The 17163-nt window shown below is 40.5% G+C and overlaps 1 protein-coding gene across 10 annotated transcripts in view; it reads right to left on the bottom strand.

Annotated features, from left to right (window-relative positions):
• Positions 1 to 17163, bottom strand: part of LOC117360819 (probable E3 ubiquitin-protein ligase MID2) — a 651807-nt gene that overhangs the window by 499198 nt on the left and 135446 nt on the right. For 7 of the 10 annotated variants that reach the window (XM_033945263.1, XM_033945261.1, XM_033945267.1 and 4 more), the window contains exons 3-4: positions 11971 to 12057; positions 6737 to 6874 (exon numbers count right to left, since the gene is read on the bottom strand). The exons of 2 other annotated variants lie outside the window; for them this stretch is intronic. In XM_033945263.1, coding sequence (XP_033801154.1) covers positions 6737 to 6874; positions 11971 to 12057 — 225 coding nt within the window. The remainder of the gene's footprint in view (positions 1 to 6736; positions 6875 to 11970; positions 12058 to 17163) is intronic. One more of the 10 variants, XM_033945268.1, reaches the window with a different exon arrangement.

The following is a 17163-nucleotide window of genomic DNA, read 5'->3' as shown; positions in this document are numbered from 1 at the left end:
GAGGTTCCGGAACCGGCTGTCTGTGCAGCCCCCTAGGGCATGCACCCAGGGCGGTCCACCCCCCTCCCCCCCACCCCCCGGTAAGCCACTGCCTGTGTATGAAACTTTCAGTTCTAGTGCATGGAAAATGCCTTGTGAAATTATACAAGAAAGACCCCCACACACAAACAAGTGGTTGGGTTTTCCCAAAGTTGGGTTACATCATATGTAAATCTCTTTGACCGGATTACCCCTCTTTTCTATCGGCATCGCTGGCTTCCAATCGAATTCAGAATCCAATATTAATTGCTAACTTTGAGCCACTATCTAATCTAATCTTTGGTTTATATACCGGGTCATCTCCCAGTAGAGCTCGACTCGGTTCACATATAATTAAGACTAGAGTACACAGCAGAAAACACAAGAGAAGGAAGAACTAATTAAAAACTAAAGTACATAAGAAAAGCATTAAAAAATAACTATAATATTATCATTTCGTTGAGACTGTAGTTAAACCATTTTAAAATTGCAAGAAGAACAAAGTTTTCAGGAATTTATGAAATAATTGCAGCTGGCCTAAAAGCCTAATGGAATCAGGAAGTTCATTCCAGATCTCTACAAACTTGAAAACAAAAGATCGATTGAGCTTCCCAGCAGATTTAATTCCCTTAAAGGAAGGGAAGGCTAACTTATATCTTTGTGTGTTTCTCAAATGGCAAAGTCTAAGGGTATTCCAACATAAGGGGACAAAAGGATCAAATATTCCACAGAAAAGCTTGAAGATTATGCATACTCATTTAAACTGGATCCTAAAGCGAACTGGGAGCCAGTGAAGCTTTATCAACAAAGGGGAAACATGATCATACTTTTGTTTCCCCAAAATGAGCTTAGCTGCAGTATTCTGTATTAACTGAAGTCGTTTTAGACTGCCCTGCTTAATGCCCAGATAAACTGAGTTACAATAATCTAGCTGAGAAAGCACAGAGGATTGTACCAACACTGAGAAATGTTCTTGATGGAATAGTGATCTGACCTTCCTCAACATGCGCAGACTAAAAAAACACTTTTTTGTCAAGGAATTTATCTGTTCATGAAATGTAAGTGATGAATCCAAGATGACACCCAAGACTCTAGATGAAAAATCCATATGTAGTGAGATACCTATTTTCAATGTAACAGAGGAAGGGAGGTTTTCTAATCTTGGCCCAATTCAAAGCAATTTGATTTTGGCAGCGTTCAGTTTCATGCCCTTCATGCTGGAGTACCTGCCTATTTGGCTTCCATTATTTCAACATATATTCCTTCATGATCAACGACAGTCAAATGTCTCTCCATCCTTCTATTTTTCATCAACAATTGGTCCCAGTAGATGTGGAGAGGCATTTTTGATATGCCTTAATCCGAGTTTAGATGTTTTGTGGAACACGCACAAAAATCCAGGAGCGAATATTCCCATTTTCAAAACAGCAAAGCATCTATCATTTTATTTCAAAAATGGTCATTTCATAGAAGTGTTTGTGCTCAGTGCATCTATCTTTTTGAACCATTTTTGAAAAATAAAAACATTATCCAAAAGAAAAAAGCACAAAATGAGCCATTGGAGTATAGGAGGGGACAAGCATTTTTAGCTGACTGGCCACACAGACATTTTTCTTTCTCCCCTACATTATGAAATGCTTTACCTATTTCAAGTTATTTACAATTTTGTTATATCGACTCTTGGATGTCAAACTATGTAATAAATAGAAAAACTTTCAATAGTAGACAAAGTAGTGGTAATAAAGCATAATAGCTTTTTCAGGGATCTTCAGATTGCTCGGTGTGTATTCTGACAAAATTGGGCTGCAATCCTCATTAGTCCCTCTTTGTTTTTGTTATTTTATCTTCTAATCTTATTTTTATAAATAGTTTACTTTTATATATATATATATATATATACTTCAATATATATATACTTCAATAATAGGGATTTAAATTATCTTTGGTACAGTGCCACCTCTTCCGACGAGTCCAGTTTCAGTGCGTCATGAAAGGATTTAACAGTATATTATTAGACCACTTGTTGGTCAGCAGCGTTCTAATGTTATACTAGTAAATCCTTTCATTTAAGTGCTAAAGTTGATTATTCATCTCTTTTCCATGATGAAGCATTGAAGGCACCCGGAAGTGTGCAGTCTTTGACGTGATGACATCACACTCATGCGTGACATCATCACATCAACAGCCACGCATGCGCTGAGGCCCATCTGGCTGCGACCCGCTTCGGTGTAGGGATTCGTGAGGAGGGGAGGTGTGGGCAGAGGAGGAGAGATGCCGGCAAAGAGAGTCATCCGTACCGGCTGACGTACCTTTCGCCACAAGAGGCACGTCCTGTAGGCAGTCAGTCGATGCGGATGACTCTCCTCCTTGCCAGTGTGTCACGGCACACCTGAAATCTTAGGAGACACACTGTCCTACAGGAAGTGCCATCTGCAAGTTTTAAACTTCCTTTATGTCCAGCACAGACCAAGAGAAACAGCTTAGATAATAGCATAGCCTCTTGCTGCTTTCCCCTCTCCAGTCTGAGTTGTGCACAGCCCACACCTTTTTTCAGTAGTTGCTCAAACTGAATTACATTCAGGTTCAGTAAGCATTTCTTGCTCCCTCAGTTTTGGGCTTCCTGCATATTAAAAATCTGCATTTTAGTAGAAAGTGCCCTTAATGGAAGATGGGATTTGATATATCACTTTTCTGTGGTAACAATCAAAGCAGTTAACATATTATATACAAGTACTTTTTTTGTACATGGAGCGATGGAGAATTAAGGGTTAGATTCTCAAACCTTTGTGTTAAAAACTGATGGGCCACTGTGGCAGCCGTTATTGTAGCAATTTCAAAAAAGTGAGTCATTCTCAAAAAAAGTGCATGCAAATGAGGTTGGCAGAGAGTAGCAAAGGTTTGCTAAATTTGTATGTGCCCATCACTGGTTATAGCGATAGGCACATGCGCAGAATAAATGTGCACAAAAAAAACCCAAATCAAAGATGGACAGGAGGGATAACCACTTCCTCCCGAAGTCAAGCAACCCCTGACCCAAAACATCCCCCCCCACCGCAGCAGGAGAGATGCCCACTCCTACCTGCTGCCAAGCAATGCCCCCAACACTCCCCCCCCCTGAAACCGGGAGAGATGCCCACTCCCTCCCGCCCCCAAGCAACGCCCCCCCAACCATCCCCCCCCTCAGAAGCAGGAGAGATGTCAACTCCCTCCTACCTCCAAGCAACACTCTCATGACACCCTCCCAGCAGCGGGAGAGATACCCCTCCCCCCCAGCAGTAGTGAGAAAGATTTGTCTCACTTAAATCTCTTCTTCACAACTGCCATGAGCCCAATGAAGGTAGACAATGAGAGATCATTATCTGACATCTCTATTGCCAGACTGTCCTCAAAATATGAAAGTTATAATGAAGCCATTTCCTCTTCCCCCCTCCCCCTGAGAACCTAATCAAGGTATGAAAATAATTTTCCAAATTATAGGTCCATTAAAGACCACACTGTTGCAGTTTTGCAGGCTTATATGCTGAGCACCCGGGGGCTATTCAACATGAAAGCAGCATGCTCTAATGAGGTGAAGTGTGCTAGCACACACACACTCAATATGCATGGCATCAATAAAGGCCACCCTTGCAGTTTCCGCCAACCTCCCTTTGTAAGGGTGTTTATACTTTCTGAAAATAAGAAGGTGGAAAAAAATTAATTTGCTGCTTCATTGCAGATGCATTCAGTTCAGGATTCTTTTTAATACATGAGGCAGGAGAAAAGGGGTGGGGGAAGTTTGTATAATAAAGCGCAGAAAATATATCACTTTCTCACGCAGGGCCTCCTGGAACTGGAGATGGCAGGTTTGTAGTTTTCCTTTCCAAATTGGTTTTCATCTTCTGCAAAACCCCAGGATTTAGGAAATAATCAATTGTTCTGTTTTTCTCTGAGATTCCCCTTGTAGCAGCATATAAATGCAGCCTACAATTTATTTGCTCATTTCCAAGCTTGTCTTAAAGGTAAGCGACATCCAGACCGCAATGGGCCATCATACTTATATGTCAAGAGGAAATATTGCAATTTTTAGTTTTTTCATTTATACAGAAGCACGAAGGTGGCAATTTTATAAGTGGGTGCCTCTTTGTCGGCACCCTGATGCCACTCAGTGAGAGTTCATTCTATAACAGCGCCCAGGCCCAGGTATAGATTCTATTATAGAATACCAGTGTAACCCAGCCTCAGTGTCCCTCACTTTCAAGTGACTGTAGTTACACCTGTCTTAGATCTGATGTAACTTTGGCACTGCTCCCTCTAAGCAGAGTGAGACTCCTCCATCTACAGATCTGCCAGAAGGGGAATGCTGCTTCACTTTCACATTTTCAATGTAGGAACAGGCAAGTTCTGCAGAACTCCAGGGAACCTGCTTGGCCCTAAAGATTGAAAATAATATTGAAGCACCACCTCCTACTGGTAGCAATGCAGTTGGAGGTGGTGCTTAGCTTAGAGCAGGGGTGTCAAAGTCCTTCCTTAAGGGCCGCAATCCAGTTGGGTTTTCAGGATTTCCCCAATGAATTTGCATGAGATCTATTAGCATACAATGAAAGTAGTGTATGCAAATAGATCTCATGCATATTCATTGGGGAAATCCTGAAAACCCGACTGGATTTCGGCCTTCAGGAGGGACTTTGATACCCCTGGCTTAGAGGGAACAGTGAACTTCGGGCACCAATGTGTCACAAGGATATGTGTAATTTACTGTATATGTAATTGAGAGCCCCACCCATACCATGAACATGCCACCTTGCATTTATGCCAAGGTGTATAAAAATTAATGATTTTTTTAAATGATTTTGTTAATTTAAATTGGATTTTTTTAAAAAATAAAATGCTATTTTGAGGAAAAATCTATCTAAAGATAGTTTTCCATTTAAGATACATTATAGTCCAAAAGTTGTTCATCATGAAATAAGGATTAGTTTTTAATTATTGTATATTCATGCAATGTTTAAATATTTTAGTAAATGAGTTCCATTAAGCCATTTATAACGTCATGGGTAATTTTTCTATCTAGAAGATATTATCGCAGATGCTTGGTTTTGCATTTCTCAAAACTGTGAATTTGTGTCTGCAGAGATAACATGCTTCTTCTTTACAGCAAAAATGTTATAAAATATACAGAGTTGAGAAAAAGACCTTAGTCCCATTGGCCCGGATTCTTAAAATGGCAGATAGGAGGCAGTAGGTGCCGTACCGCTGTCTAAAAAAATTTATTCCACTCAATCCTAAGTGGATTACAATAAACATGCATAAATTATATAAACAAATCTAAAAAAATCATTACAGCCTAATAAATAACTGCCAATATATCTCAGTTCATAGGATTTCACACTCATCAAACTGATAGCTGCCAATAAATTCCTTTACACAATAAAGGACAGAGCTAAAATCCAGAGGAGGACTCCTATCAGAAATGTTCATTCTAATAAAATGATTTGAGAAATAAATATGTTTCCAACAACTTTTTAAATGATTTCACACTACTACATAACCTCAAAGAGCCTGGGAGAGCATGCCATAACTAGGGACCAGCTAGAGAAGAAATTTAGAAGAGCATGAAGAGAATACCAAGCTCATGACTTATGTTTGCACTACTCATTTGCTACAACTCCTAGCCAAAGACTTCAGAGTACCAGAAATAGAAACATAGGGCTCCTTTTACGAAGGCACGTTAACGGCTTTATCGCACGCGACTTCTCATCATGCGCTAACCCCCGCGCTAGCCGAAAAACTACCGCCTGCTCAAGAGGAGGCGGTAGCGGCTAGCACGGCCGGCAGTTTAGCGCGCACTATTATGTTCGTTAAACCGCTAACGCGCCTTCGTAAAAGGAGCCCATTATGGCACAAAAAAGCCAAATGGCCCATTTAGTCTACCCATCTGCAGTAACCATTATCTCTTCCTCTCTCTAAGAGATCCCACATGACTATCCCAGGCTTTCTTGAATTCAGAGTCTCTGTCTCCATCACCTCTTCCGGGATATTGTTCCTTGCATCTAGCATCCTTTTTGTAAAAAAGTATTTCCTTAGTTTACTCCTGAGCCTATCACCTCTTAAGTTCACCCTATGCCCTCTCATTCCAGAGCTTCCTTTCAAATGAGACTCGACTCATGTGGGATCCCTACAAGGGTCAAGATAAGGAAATTGGGTCATTAGGGCATAGACAGAGTGGGCAGACTTGATGGGCTGTAGCCCTTTTCTGCCGTCATCTTCTATGTTTCTATGACTCACGTACATTTACGCCACGTAGATATTTAAACATCTCTATCATATCTCCCCTCTCCTGCCTTTCCTCCAAAGTGCAGTCAAACCTCAGTTTGCGAGTAACGCGGTTTGCAAGACGAGCAAAACACTTCAGCAAACTGTGACTCGCAAAACGAGCATTGCCTTGATAAACGAGTCCTCCAAACCAGAGAAGAGTTAGACGTATGCACCGAATTTCCCAACGTGGTAAAGTAAACTAAAGAAAAGTCACATACGTGCTTTCCTCTCACCTTCCCTTTGAAGCCCACCTTCAAATTCCCATGCCCTTCTTTTTGGTGGCCTCTGATTGGTAGAAAGCGTCTGTCCCTGGATGCTGGCTCTACAGGTGCATGCACAGTCGAGGTGTACCAGACGGCGGTGCGGGTTGAAAGTGCCACAAATCAGCTCAGGGATCTGGGAAGGGGACGTCGGACCAACCTACGTTTGAGCCAGGAAGAAAAACCGACTGGGGCTGGCTTATCGTTCCCCAGCTGCTGGCGTTGGATGGATCCTGCCAGGAAGAATACCGGCTGGGGCTGGCTTGTCGTTCTCCAGCCGCTGGCGTCAGATGGATCCTGCGCTGAAAGAGAGGGAACAAAGGCCTGTGATGGCACATGAGAGAATGGCTAATAAAGGTGATCTGCACTGCTCCCACGGGCTGGGGGATGAAGTTGGGCATTGTGAGTAGAGGCAGAGAACGGGCATGCAGAATGTGGGTTTCATTCCAGAGGAAATCATACCAGAGCATGATGGAACAGGACTGGGGGGGAGGGGCAGACTAGGAAATGGTATGCAAGGATTACAGAGGAAATGACCAAAGACAGAGTGGTAGGCACAGTTAGCCTTACATTGCCTTACATTGGGTTGTGGAATGAAAAGTTTTTGTTTCCATTATCTTCTATGGGGAAAGTTGCTTTGATATACGAGCACTTTGGATTATGAGCATGCTTCTGGAATGAATTATGCTCGTAAACCAAGGTACCACTGTATACAGATTGAGATCTTTAAGTCTGTTCCTATACACCTTTTGACGAAGACCACGCACTATTTTAGTAGCCTTCCTCTGGACTGACTCCATCCTTTTTATATCTTTTTGAACATGCGGCCTCCAGAATTGAACACAATATTCTAAATGAGGTCTCACCAGAGTCTTATACAGGGACATCAATACTTCCCTTTTTCTACTGGCCATACCTTTCCCTTTGCAACCTAGCATCCTTCTAGCTTTCGCTATCACCTTTTTAAGCTTTTTGGCCACCTTAAGATCATCACATACAATCACACCTAAGTCCCACTCTTCTGATGTGCACATAAGTTCTTCGCCCCTAAACTGTACCTTTCCTTCGGGGTTTTGCAGCCCAAATGTATGACCTTGCATTTTTTAGCATTAAATTTTAGCTATCAAATTTCAGACCATTCTTCAAGCTTCGCTAGGTCTTTCTTCATGTCATTCACACCATCTGGCAGTCTACTCTATTGCAGATTTTAGTATCATCCGCAAATAGGCAAATCTTACCTGACAGCCCTTCAGCAATATCCTTTATAAAAATGTTTAAAAAAACAGAAAATTGATCCCTTTCTTCAGAGCGATCTCCATTGACCACTACTACCCTCTATCATCTTCCACTCAACCAGTTTCTGACCCAGCCTGTCACTTTCGGGCCCATCCTGAGGGCGCTCAGTTTATTTATTAGACGTCTGTATGGAACACTGTCAAAGGCTTTGCTAAAATCTAAATACTGTACACCCTCTATCCAATTTTCTGGTCACCCAGTCAAAAAAATTGATCAGATTTGTCTGACAAGACCTACCTCTAGTGAATCAGTGTTGCCTCCAGTCCTGTAATCCACCAGATTCCAGAAACTTTACCATTCTCTGTTTTAAAAGTGTTTCCATTAATTTGCTTACCATAGAACTTCCCCTTTTTTAGATATATTCTGAATGTCTACTATTAAATCTCTGTCCACTAACTTTGTTGAAATTGCTAAATACTTCCATAACAATCATTTTGCAACAGGAGCTCTGAAAAAAAATTGGTGGAATCAAGTTAGCGTTCTCACAAGATGTTCGATTGAATTCTGTATTGGACTGTTTTGAGCAGTCTATCAAGAACTGGCCTTTTCTGATGACAGTTTGTGAACAAAATTAAGAGAAAATGGATGGCACTGTTATGGCCAAAATCCTCAACACTGGGCTTAAGAATTGACGATATGCTGAGAATCCTGAAATCTATTTCTGAAGCTTTAAACAAAATAAATAAAAATAGCTATTTTATTACTTATGCTGTTGAAATTTGGAAGGAACTGCGTGAGCACTTTTTTAAAAAACCTGCATAATGACAATTAAATTACAAGCATAAAAAAACCAAATAGGACAAGCAATGTTTCCAGATCATTTTCTTGCAACTATTGTCAATATTTGGTACCAGGGTCAAACCTTAAGTGCTGAAAAATGGGAGTTAGCTATGACATAGGTATCCAGGAATCACCATCTGTAATGCTATCTATAATAAAACTTCAGAGCTAAGGGGAAACCATTCAAGAAATATATGCTTGCTGATGATATTTTAAAGAAAGTCACACCAGTTAACTGGTGGAGGTCACTTATTAAGCACTTGAATTTAGAGACTGTTGAAGTATTGATTTCACTTTTAACAGCAGTGGCTTCTCTTCCTTTGAACTCATTCACTCCAAACTGCAAAATCATTGGGACCCGATAGAGCAGGAAAGCTTGTTTTTTTTCCAGATTATGAGCAAACAAGAAGATGAAGATGAAGATAACAATGCATGAGCAACAGACAATATTTTAAGTTTTTCAAGTGTGGACCTGGCTGATAGTCTGACCCTCCCCCCGCCCTTTTTACAAAACCACACAAGAGGTTTTTATCAAAGACCAGCACGCTGAATGCTCTGCGCTGCTCCAACAATCTTAGAATTCCTATGAGCGTCAGAGCAACGCAGAGCATTCAGCGTGCCAGCCATTGCTAAAAACCTCTTGTGCAATTTTGTAAAAGTGGGGGTAAGTTTTTTACAGCTATTTTGTTTAACCACAACAGTTAACATGGATGTTTAAGCAAATACAAGAGTATATATGATATAATGTTATTGTTATGGTTAAATAAAGCTATTTACGAGGGTCATGTCATAAATAATGCACACAATTTTTTTAAATTTACATGTTTTATATTTTTTTAAGTATTTCTTTACAATACTTCAATATACCCTCTCTTTTACAAAGCCGCACAGCAGCAGCCTCAAAGCCCTTTAAATCTCTTTGGGTTTTGGGGCCGTTACCGCAGCGGCCTGCGCTTTACGGCTTCGTAAAAGAGGGGGATAGTCTCCCTGCTTTACAATGACCAAGTCCCAATGTCTGGGAAACTTCATTATTTCATCCAAGACACCGTTTTTGTTCAGTTGCCGAATGGCTCGGATAGTGGTGGAAGAAAGCTCTTCCAGAGATGCAAAACGATGTCCATGCATAGGTTGTTTCAACTTTGGAAAAAGGTCGAAGTCTGGTGGCTCATGTCTGTATTGTAAGGAGCATGATGTAACACCTCCCAGCCACATTTGCATAGTTTTTCAATGACGGCATTCAGTATGTGCGGGCGAGCGTTGTCATGAAGAATAAGTGGCCCAGCCAAGAGCAATTGAGGTCGAGATTTGTGCATTTTTAGCAAAAAAATCACGATAATACACTGCTGTGACACTTTTTCCACATGGAACTTTGTCTGTGATGATGATGCCTTCATGATCATAAGCAAAAATCATCATTTTTTGACTTTTGATTGAACTCATCAAAATTTTTTTGGTCGTGGGGAAGATGGAGCTCTCCACTCATCATTGAAAAACTACAATGGGACTCAGTCATTACAAAGCAGGGAGACTATATAAGAAATACTTGAAAAAAAAAAAAAATAAACATGTAAATTAAAAAAAATTGTGTGCATTATTTACGAATTGACCCTCGTAAATTATTAGTAAGGTAATGATTATTTTTCTCCTTTCAATAAAGTACAGCAGAAAAGTTGTCCATATATAAATGATTAGCCTATTTAACTGTAGGCATCTCACCTATAAATAATTTTATAATTTCATAATTATTTATCTATGTATTTCTAATAGTATAACCAAATCAGTAATTTTTTGATATAACGGTAAAACTAATCTGAAAAGTTATTGTTCCAAAAAATGAAACCTTCATCTGGTTATAAATATTAAGATTTTATCAGAAAGAATGAGGGCCAGATTCCATAAACAGTGCCTCTACTGGCGGCCACCTACAAAAGTACTGCCAATTGCATGTCAATCACACAGTGGCATCCCTTGCAGAATTGTGACTTGCGTGAAAGGTACGTGCCGGAGATGTGGGCCAGGGTTTTGAAGGTTTACATTTCCGGTGCTTACCTTTCACATAAATTGTGTCTACAGAGCTGCTTACCAGCACCAAACAGCATTTCCAGCATCGGCCACGCCTACTTCAGCTGTAGGTGCCGGCAGGTACCTCCATAGCCGCGATTATGGTGCGGCTTTGGGAGATGCAGCTAGCCAGCTACATTATTTTTATTTAAATTGGATGTTAAGTAGATTTTACGGATGTTAATCACTTAAGTTAGGTGGCGGAGGTAGATTTTAAGGATGTGGGTCAATTAAGTTAGATGGTGATACAACGCCTACTGCTGCCTAACTTAAAGCGTCGTTTGTAGAATCGGCCCCTAAATCTTTCTGTAGAAAACCATGATTTAAATCAAGTCTTTCTGACTAGTAGTTTAAATCAAATCCATCCTGATTTGTGCACTCATGCATTTATGTGCACCCTCACAGAATAACAATAAGGACACTAGCATGTGTTATGTGCTACTTCTTGTGTATATACCGTATTTTTCGCTCTATAAGATGCATTTTTTACCACCCCAAAATTGGGTAGAAATAAGGGTGTGTCTTATGGAGTGAATATTTCCACCACCACCCCCTCCCCCGGTACCATTTTTTTTTTTAACTTCCCTCGCTGGTTGGGCAGGTCCAGTGGTAGGGAGGCCACCCCCTCCCCCCCTCCCCCCGGAGGGTACCTTTTTTTTTTTTTTTTTACTTTCCTCACTGGACGGACGGCTGTTCTGTCTTCCGGCAGAGCGGCTAGAAGGCAGGTGCAAGCTTTTTGCGTTCCTGCCTGGTCCGGCGCTGCTCCCTGAATGGCTGCCATCAGTTCTTGAGAGAACTGATGGCAGCCATTCAGGGAGCAGCGCCGGACCAGGCAGGAATGTGAAAAGTTTGCGCCTGCCCTCCAACTGCTCTGCCGGAAGAGAAAACAACCATCCAGGAAGGGAAGTTAAAAAAAAGGTACAGGGTGGGGCTGCCTACCATTAGACCTGCCTGGGGGGGGGGAAGAAGGGTGCTGCCTACCACTAGACCTGTCTTGTACCCTTTCCCAACCTACCACTAGACCACCAGATGGGAGACAAGGTATGATAGGCAGAATTTTTTTCCTTGGTTTTTCCTCCTCTACAGGGGGGTGCGTCTTATGTTCGGGTGCATCTTATAGAACGAAAAATACGGTACCTGTGCAAAGGAGGTAAAAATGTATATAAAATGCTAAATTTGATGGTTACCTATTACTTATCACATAAAATTTAAACTGATGTTGTTAATCCATTGTGCTATATACCAGGATTCTTCTTTTTACCTGTATGTTATCTTGCAGCGTTATGTACCACCATGGGCCTTGTGTTCTGGGACAGCCTGTGACTTTGTGGTGCCTGCTTTTCAGCAACTGCAATTGGAACAGCCCAGGAAGAGAGTTTTTCAGTGACTGGGCCACATGACTAGAACAAATTACCTTTAAGAATTAAAAATCAAATTAACTTGACCTCATTTAAACACCAGCTGAAGGACTACTTGCTTTGTTTAACTTACAATTTGCTTCATGTGTCAGGGTTTCCTCAATTTATCATTTTTGTGCCAGTTGAAGAACTATTTCGTTTATCATCTGCCTTAACTTTTGATTTATTTTTGTTTTATTTTATATATATTTTCTTTGATTGTTTTATTATGTATTTTACACCTTGAATAAGGGTGGACTATAAAAATAAGTCTAAATCTAAGTCATTTTATGATAAGTATGCCTCTTCCCTTGCTCTTGGGAGACATAACCATGGTCTCTATGGCTAATTTGAGCTGGAAATTAGAGCCAGATCCCTCTGTGTGGCTGAACCACAAGGTTGGACCTAACATGAAGTTGTTTTTTAAACAAAAAGCTCAATAAATAGAGCATAAAAGTGTTATGATTATCATGGATGAGCAATGCAAACCATCACCTTAGCATAAAATGTCCTATTAATGAATTTTTTTAATAATATATATATACAGATCTCTCAGCTCTCCTTCTTCAAGAGGCACTCTAGTTCTTACCCATTCAAAAAGCACAACAGGGTGAAACATTCACTCAAAGTGCACAGCATTAAAACCCAGAACATGTGCATGTTAAATTGAAAGGCATTTTCCCTGTGATAATGGACCTGCCACCATTTCCACACCTCTGCCTGGCTATAATAGTCTATCTGCCTCTCTAGTAACCAGGGAACAGGCCATCTTCTCAAAGCTTCTCAAGAGCCCTTGAGAAGACTGCTATCCTTTCCCAAATACTTGTCCAGCAGTGGAAGTTGCAACCATCCACTGCTGAGCATTAAGGGTGTGGTCCTGGTGGCAAGAATGCAATTTTTATTTTAGTTGTAATTTTGACATTTCCTGTTGCTGGGTCAGCTGGTACCAACCTCTGCAGGGCAACCCTTCATTCACAAACCCTCTACGATATTTTTGTCTTTTTATGACCTTCCCTCGTTCAAGCCATTGCACCAATGGTCTTTGGCTGTAAGCCACAGACTGTAATTCCATCAGGACCCTAGTATACATGCACTCTAGTTCTTCTTTTTTATTTATTTATTTATTTATCATATTTTCCAAAAAACATATCAAGTATCCACTTGTACAGAAAGAGGAAGTTAAGTAAGAAAACAAACATTACAAATTGTAATAATATACATGACCATAATAAGAAATTAAGCTTAACGTCAGTATCCAAGAAGTATAATCAGCGAGCAATTACTAAAAACAAATCAAGAAAAAAGAAGAAAACAGGAAATTCAATCAGCTGAAAGAAATGTCCAAATTAAACATTATATCATAAACCAACAACAATAAGGGTGGTATAGTAATGTTCAAAGAGGCTTAATCGAAATACCTCAGCCCCACCACTCCACCGCTATAATAGTTGCTAAAGCGGGAGATTTATGTGGTGCTTCATCATTGGTAAATCGTTTTAAAGCGCCGTGGTTGTATTCTTTAAATTATTTTTTGTTTTAATTTTTTAATTTTTATCAATAGATAGCAAGTTATAAAAGTGTATACTTAACATCTACACACAGCTAAACCTGGGAGTCCGACCCGACATGTTTCGCACTATCTGTGCTGTCTCAAGGGTCTCCCTGTGTAAAGATAAAACACAGAGAAGCTAAGTTCTTACAGCCTGTGTATTTTTGAGCTTGGTTGGATTTGGACACTAACTTTCCAGTTTGGCCCCCAGCTTAGGGGTAAGAGATGAATTCCTTCTTTATTTTGATAATGTGTGTTTTTTTCATTTGAGTTTTTTTCACACATTGCACATTTTGCACTAGTTAAGCACCACAAATATTATCCGGAGCAAGCCTGGGGATGTTTCGCAGTTAACACCTTCCTGGGTGTAAATCCGCGACAGCTTTTCCCTGGAGTTTCCAGAGGTTGCTGTGTGACTGAGGACTTGTCCGGTTAATACTCTTAAATTAAATCATAGAATTATTTTCATTCTTTGCTCAGTTTGGAGTTGGACTTCATCTCTTTTCCTTAATCTTTGTAGACTTCTTAGGGTGAGGGAGGTTCTTTCATTTGTTAAAGATAAAAAACAACAGCCTTAGGGCAGTAAGCGTGACATTACTATACCACCCTTATTGTTGTTGGTTTATGATATATAGTTGAGGGGGGTGGTAATATAATCATATATAATACTGGTTTTAGACTAATACAAATTAAACATTAAGCACTCATGCTATCCCTGCTTTCAGTCGAGCAGCCGACAAAAAGGTTGTCAGTTGAGTAGGATCAAATAAAATATATTTTTGCGTTTGATACTATATCACACATTTACATGGGTGACGACGAAAAAAAGTTGCTCCAAGAGCAGTAACTCCCAGTTTTAGGATCAAAAATTCACGATGACGTTTTTGTGTGTCTCGTGCCAGGTCTGGAAACATTTGTATTTTATATCTAAGGAATTCTTTTAGTTTATTTTTGAAGAAAAGTCTAAGCAACCAGTTTTTATCTGGTGCTAAGGCTACTGTGAGAAGTAATGTTGCCGGTGTAGCCATTTCCCTGTCTGAACGTTCCAATATCATTGAAATGTTTAGTGGCTGCTAATCGTCTTGTGGTTTTTGTGATTTTTGGTGGTGTTGTTCTTCTTTTCGTATAGGCAAATAGTAGACCTAGGTAAATGGTGGCAACAATTCTTCTGAAATTTCTAATACTTCCATCATGTAGCATTTTAACATGTCTCTAGGAGATATTGTTGCTACTCTAGGAAAGTTAATTAATCTGAGGTTGTTGTTAGGAGAAAAGTTGTCTAATGATTCTAATTTCCTTCTCAGATTTATATTATCTCTCATTAGTGTTTCTGTAATCTGTTTAGAAGCAACATTTGAATTTTTAAGGTCGTGTAGATTAGATTTGAGATTTTAAATATCAGTTTCATGAGTATTTAATTTTTGTTCCAATTGAAACAATGCACTCTAGTTCTAGTTAGTAGGCTAGGCTTCCCTCCTATCAGGGGCTTCTGCAGGTTTGAGGAGTGAAAACTAGTCTGAGAATCAAATCTACATCTTCTGTTCAGTAAAGAAAATCCAGGCCAGGAGAAACTGTGCCAATGAAAACAGAACAAACACCAGCAGTGATGTAGCAAGGGTAAGTGGCAGCTGGGGCAGTGGTGCCCCTTCTCTGCCCTCTTTTCCACCCCCCACCCTGCTCCTTCCCAATCCCCCCCCCCCGCCGCACGCGTGTCCCCTTCCCTTCCCCCGTACGTTTCTAATTTTCCAGGCAGGAGCAACATCATACCACGTCATGCCGGCTATACCTCTGACATCACTTCCTAGGTGCGAGGCCCAAAAGTGACAAAATTATATGACACAACAATATTTATTTTAACAACAACAAAAAAAAAAAATAGAGGAGTACAGAAATAATTGGCAAAAGAAGAGAAAAAGTCTCCCCTGAGCATCATTTTCAACTTCGCCTAACTACATTTGCTGTGACTTTTGGAGAGCGAGTAGTGATAGCAGAGTTGGCTCCTGAGGAAGGGGGTGTTATCCCTCAAAATGGAGCCACATTGGACGGATCTATTGTATGCAGGCTACATAAATTTACTCCGGACTTTCTTTGGAGAAGTTAAGTACTACGCTCTTTTTTGTTTATCATTTTTCCTGTCCAGTTTGTGATTTTGTTCGGCTTGGATGAACTTTGGCTGCTGTGTACCCTCGGGTGGGGGGCAGAGACAGCCTGACAAGTTGTTTTCTTTTGCAATTAATTATATTGTTTATTTAAGTTGTTCACTTTTAGCACATTGGTTTGTGCACTAGTAATTATACAAATTGCACTTATGGGGACGTCCTAGGATGTTGGGTGTATGATTGTGACAGCTGTGCATTAGGGGCGGAGTTTCACCATTGCGAGCTATGGGACTGAGGACTCCCCATTCACACAAAAATGTATTAGGTGTGCTTGTCAGGGCTGTTTCACCCCCTCACTCAATTTGGGTCAGGGGAGACTTTTTCTCTTCTTTTACAACAATATTTATGGCATGAAAATAAATTTTTTTTAAAAAATCAATGTTCATAAAAGGTGGACAATCAGCCTACCCATGTATAATATAATAACAGAAAAATTGTATTGTTGATAATTTATTACCCCTTCCCCCCTTTTTTTACAAAACCGTTGCACGGTTTTTAGTGTCAGCCATGATGGTAACAGCTCTAATGCTCATAGAATTCTTATGAGCATCGGAGCTATTACCACCGCGGTCGGCACTAAAATTCACATTACAGTTTTGTAAAGGGGAGGGCTTTAGTTATTTATTTAATTGGTTTTGTAGCCTGTCCTCCCCAGAACGGGTTACAATGGTACATATACAGAAGTATTTGAGAAAGAAACATAGTTACAGAAGTATTTAAAACAGATAACAACAAGGCTACAGTCGACAGGAGAACATTGACTGGTGGGAATGAGTCTCGGGTGCCCCTTATGGGCATAACTAAACTAAACTAAACTAAACTAAGCCTTAAGTTTATATACCGCATCATCTCCACGGAAGTGGAGCTCGACACGGTTTACAAAGCTTAAAAAATAAGAAGAGAGGGGAGAAGGGTTTACAAAAGCATATAAAAAGAGGGGATGTAGACAGAAGGAGAGAAAGTTATATGCTAGGGAAAAGCCAGGTTTTCAGTTGTTTTCGGAATAGTTGGAGGGAACCCAGGTTCCGCAGCGGGACAGTGAGATTGTTCCAAAGGCCCGTGATTTTGGAGAGGAGGGATTTTCCCAGTTTTCCTGCATGGAGGATGCCGTGTAGAGAGGGGAAGGATAGTTTATGTCTGTGGGCTGATCTGGTGGTGGCAGGCGTCTGGGCGAGGAAGGTTAGAGGGATTAGTGGCGGAAGGATGCCGTGAATGATCTTGAAAGCTAGGCAGGAACATTTGAAGTGAATTCTGGAAAGTACTGGGAGCCAGTGAAGATTGGTAAGTAGTGGGGAGACGTGATCAGATTTGCGTTTAGCAAAAATCAGCTTGGCCGCAGTATTCTGGAT

Source organism: Geotrypetes seraphini, chromosome 5 (genome assembly GCF_902459505.1).
Source record: "Geotrypetes seraphini chromosome 5, aGeoSer1.1, whole genome shotgun sequence".
Lineage (NCBI taxonomy): Eukaryota > Metazoa > Chordata > Amphibia > Gymnophiona > Dermophiidae > Geotrypetes > Geotrypetes seraphini.
The sequence above is the reverse complement of the archived record's forward strand: the minus strand, read 5'-3'. Positions and strand labels throughout refer to the sequence as shown.